The 4,515-nt window shown below is 35.2% G+C and overlaps 1 protein-coding gene across 1 annotated transcript; it reads left to right on the forward strand.

The window, feature by feature from the left end:
- The first annotated feature begins 2,274 nt into the window (after nt 1-2,274).
- LOC131868891 (germin-like protein 8-2) lies at nt 2,275-3,195 on the forward strand. The gene is made up of 4 exons (XM_059215697.1): nt 2,275-2,401; nt 2,500-2,684; nt 2,853-3,002; nt 3,118-3,195. Exons 1-4 carry the CDS (start codon nt 2,275-2,277, stop codon nt 3,193-3,195), a joined length of 540 nt encoding a protein of 179 aa, XP_059071680.1.
- Nucleotides 3,196-4,515: the final 1,320 nt, after the last annotated feature.

A 4,515-nucleotide genomic window follows, 5' to 3' on the forward strand; every position in this document is an offset into this window, starting at 1 on the left:
TCACTTAATTGCATCCAATATTAGATCACTCCCGGTGTCCATGCTCTTACATGGATGTAGATTTACCTTTCGTATTAGTCATTTGTGGAAACTCAATGGGGAATTGGAGATTGTGAGTGTGGTATGAAAGACAAGGTAAAACCTATGAGAGATATTAAAAAAAAATGTACTCGAGTAGTTATCAAGAAAACTGAGATTATACTAGCGTAAAATATGACCAAACTGTTTTATTGACTTGCTCTTCTATAATATGAACCACTTATTATAATCATGAATCGATCAGGTGTAGAATTTTATTCCCCCTCTCACTCTATTTGTTCCTTATATTCGATTGTTGATCACTTTGATTTCTTAATTGTAAAAAGTTCATTAGTTAGCCACCCTTATCCAAAGAGAGTAAAAAGATAATTCTTGATAGGTAAACAAGGGATCATGGAACTAAACGTTTCCCAACCAAGAATCATCCCAATATATCACTTTTAACGCATTTTTTACTTCTCAAATTGAATATTTTTTATAAACTATTTATAATTGTCATATTATTTGATATAAAAGAAAAGAAAATTCAATCAATATAAATAAAAATAAATAAAATGAAATGTCTAATCAATATGAAATACTTTTCTCATATATTTGATTGAAGTAAGAGGAAAAAAATAATCTTTAATATTATATTTTCCTATTTAGTTACCCCAAACAACTAATTCATCAAAACATTAAGTTAAAAAAAATATTAAATAAACATATATCTCACAAAAATAATAAAAAATAAATCATCTAAATCAACTGTATGTACTTTGTTAAAAGGAGAATCGAGAGGACAATGCAGTCAACTGGACGAAAAGTTTTGGTGTCGAAAAATGGAAATAGACAGATCTCAAACATTAGAAAAAGTAGTAAACCTACTTTATTAAAGAGAATTCACTCACCTAAAGGTAAAATTTTGATCTCCAAAACTGCTAGAAAAGACACCTACTTCATTTACAACAACACACTCACCTAAAGATTAAATTTTGGCCGAGTTCAACTGTAGATGGATGTGAAAGAGACAATCTAAGCAACGCACTCAACGCAACGTGAGCAATGTTTTCGCACCCATCAACAGTTTGAGAATGAAGGCTCTTTTCTCTAAAATATCGCGGTTTACATTCATTATAGTTATGAGTATTGGAAGCGGTACGATTTTTAGTCACTGTTGTACCTTGACCCAAGGTAGTTCAAGATGCATTCAAACTACTCACCCATGACATTCTGAAAATCAGACATCAACGTCTTAATAAGGTTATATCTTATAGAGGTGATGGATTCTAGTGAATTGTAATGTCAAAACCGGATTCTATTTCCGCTACCCATCTACCCTCTAGGGTTTGGAAAAATAAAACGATCTTAAATAATTCTAAATACTAGATCCCTTGGACAACATGGTCTCTTCCAAGATGGGATTCTCAACACCACCAAAAAGTTTTTTTTCTTGTAGAATACCTCTCCAAAATCTATCTTCTTATACATTTATCCTCCATAAATTGGTTCTTATGTTTGCATATGTTGTCTTAAACCTATAATTTAGGTCTCCAAAACTGCTAAAGAAAAGTAATACACCTACTTGACTTCAAAATTGTAGATGGATGTGAAATAGATATTCTAATCAACGCATTCAATGTAAAGTAAATGAACATAAGTTATTTTGAGCAATGTTTTTCTGTCCTAGAACATAGACAATCTGAGAAATAAACATTGAATAACATAAATTAATTTAAATGACGAGAGATAAAAATCTCATTGAAAAAGGGTACAAAGCATGGACAGTCTTTAGGCCAATATCCAACTCCAAGAAAGAAACTTTCCTCTCATACCGATTCTCCCACGGTGGAGAAAGATTTATATATTGTTTCCTTTGAAGAAGCCCACCGTTCCAATTAAGTCTAAACAATTCCACATTACTAAAATGATGGCGATGGCGAGAATACGTGTAAGGCAGGAGGTAAGTTGATCTTGAGATAGGCATACGCAGCAGGGCAGGGAGAAGATAGAAAATTTCAACGTTAATGAAAGGATGGTGAGAATACATCTGCGGTAGCAGGCGAGACAACCACATGCAGTAAGACTTAGTGTGACGTAAGGAAAAGAGCAACAACTCTGGAAGGATCCGTGAAATATACGGAGTCAAGATGAATTAGTCTTTGCGGAGAGTTATGGTTTGGGCTATATAAAGCGTGTAATGGGTTTGTAATAGACATTCATATCCTGATCTCTTGTGTCTGCGTTTCTATTACAATGGCTAACCGCATGATTTACTTCACGTTGGGACTTTTTCTGTTGATATGCTGTTACAGCGACAGGGTCATGGCAGGGGATCCGGATCCCTTGCAAGATTTCTGCGTTGCAGATGAGGAAAGCAACGGTGAGTGAGAATATTTATACATAAACAATGATAATGATTTGCTTATTAGACGAGTCGAGTTACTAACAGACAGATTGATTTGATCTTGTTTTAAACAGTTTTGGTGAACGGGTTCGTTTGCAAAGACCCAATGCAAGTTTCAGCAAACGATTTCTTCTTCCGGGGACTTGGGCAGGCAGGGAACACCGACAATGATGTGGGCTCCAACGTAACGATGGCGAACGTTAAACAGATACCAGGCCTCAATACGTTTGGAATATCGTTGGTCCGCATCGACTACGCAGTGGGTGGAATAAATCCTCCTCACACACACCCAAGAGCCACCGAAGTTCTTGTTTTACTGGAAGGCCAGCTTCTTGTGGGTTTCATTGACACCAGCAACAAATTTTTCAGCAAAACTTTGGAGAAGGGAGATGTGTTTGTGTTTCCAAAGGCACTTGTTCATTTCCAGCAGAATGTGGGGCATGAAAATGCAGTGGCCATAGCTGGATTGAGCAGCCAGTTTCCCGGAGTTCAGACAATCGCCAATTCTCTGTTTGCGGCGAATCCCCCTCTCCCCGATTCCGTTTTGAGCAAGGCCTTCCGCATCACCCAGGAACTGGTGAATTACATTCAAAAGAAATTCGCATACTAAACAAAACAAACAAGAGGTCTCCCAATGAAGACCGTCTTTCCCAATTCTTTTTTCTCACCGTTGAATAAAACTATCATTTTAGGGTTATTGGCGTCCTCTTGTGCCATTCATAGCATCTGTTTTGGACATCAGCATGTCCTCATCATATTCCAAAGATTGAAAATTAACCGTTGAATAAAACTATCATTTTAGGGTTATTGGCGTCCTCTTGTGCCATTCATAGCATCTGTTTTGGACATCAGTATGTCCTCATCATATTCCAAAGATTGAAAATTAAATATTGATGTCGTTTTGTCCCTTTGATGACAACATTAAAATTTCACTTTGCTGTAACACATTTTAAGGTAAGTTGTAAGCGCATTTTGAATATAATTTCCAATATCTCAAGGTATTTGTTGATTGATACGAAGAAGATAAAAGTGTCGTCATATTGAGAAATTGGCAATCGCATTTCCATCAAGAATAAGATAATAGATATAACTCATACATTATCAGTGAGATCTGCAAATATCATAATCTTCTACTTTTCCCATGCATTTATAAATGATCTAATAAAATAGAGCTTCATACATCAGTTCATTCTAAAGCTTCACGACCTCTTCTTTCATGCCTTCGATGTCTATATAACCTATGTCTTTGAAGCTTGCTCATTTTCATTCTATGCAACTACTGCAGATACTCAAATTCTTAAGAAACTGCAACAATAATGTCTTGAGTTGATGAAAAACATAGTACATGCTCACAACAAAAAAGAAGCATATTTCAAATACATAAATCTTATTCAATCAACATACTCTTTATTAAATAGTCTTGTGGTATTACAGGGGTGACATATTGTTATAAATCACAAAGGGGTGCGAAATATTATGTATAACATTGTAGGCACAAAATTTGACCACATACAAAATTTCAAGACAAGTGGAAGGTGTAGATGTAGAAGATACCAATTTTGGCTTTCTGAATGTTCACATCAGTAGCATAGTGCATTGGATCGGCACATAAGTGAAGAGAACAAAAATCAGCGATGGTGAGATTAGAATGGAATATTCGATTTGATTATCGATCGGTTGGTATTGGAGAAAGTTTTCTACATGATTTATTTAGGGAAGTGCTAATTTGTTTTAGACAAGTGCATGTATTTTATTCCATATTTGATAGCTAGGTGCATGTTTTTTATTCTAGGTTTTGATTGAGGTTGACAAGGAAGTGAACGCTATTTGGTTGCATAGTTTAGCTTGGGGGAAGACATTGAAAAGAGAGACTATAAAATAATGAAGATATCAATCAATAGATTTGGATGAAGAAAAACGTCGAGTAATAAGATGGTGCAACACTTGGAAATGGAGATTCTAGATTTCAACTCATGGAAACATAAGTTTTGTCATTGGAGAGAATTAGTCAATGAACGTAGAACTCGAGCATATTGTTAAGCAAGCTCTTTCCACAAGAATACAATATTGTACGAAATTACATAAGTGCT

The sequence above is a fragment of the Cryptomeria japonica genome, unplaced genomic scaffold, assembly GCF_030272615.1.
Source record: "Cryptomeria japonica unplaced genomic scaffold, Sugi_1.0 HiC_scaffold_223, whole genome shotgun sequence".
NCBI lineage: Eukaryota > Viridiplantae > Streptophyta > Pinopsida > Cupressales > Cupressaceae > Cryptomeria > Cryptomeria japonica.

What these genes read in the sequence shown, in the direction of transcription:
- LOC131868891 (XM_059215697.1), top strand. Translation starts at nt 2,275, where the DNA reads ATGGCTAACCGCATGATTTACTTCACGTTGGGACTTTTTCTGTTGATA. An exon ending in TGCAGATGAGGAAAGCAACG is followed by an intron (nt 2,402 to 2,499) that starts GTGAGTGAGAAT and finishes TGTTTTAAACAG; the next exon opens with TTTTGGTGAACGGGTTCGTT. An exon ending in TGGTCCGCATCGACTACGCA is followed by an intron (nt 2,685 to 2,852) that starts GTGGGTGGAATA and finishes GTTCATTTCCAG; the next exon opens with CAGAATGTGGGGCATGAAAA.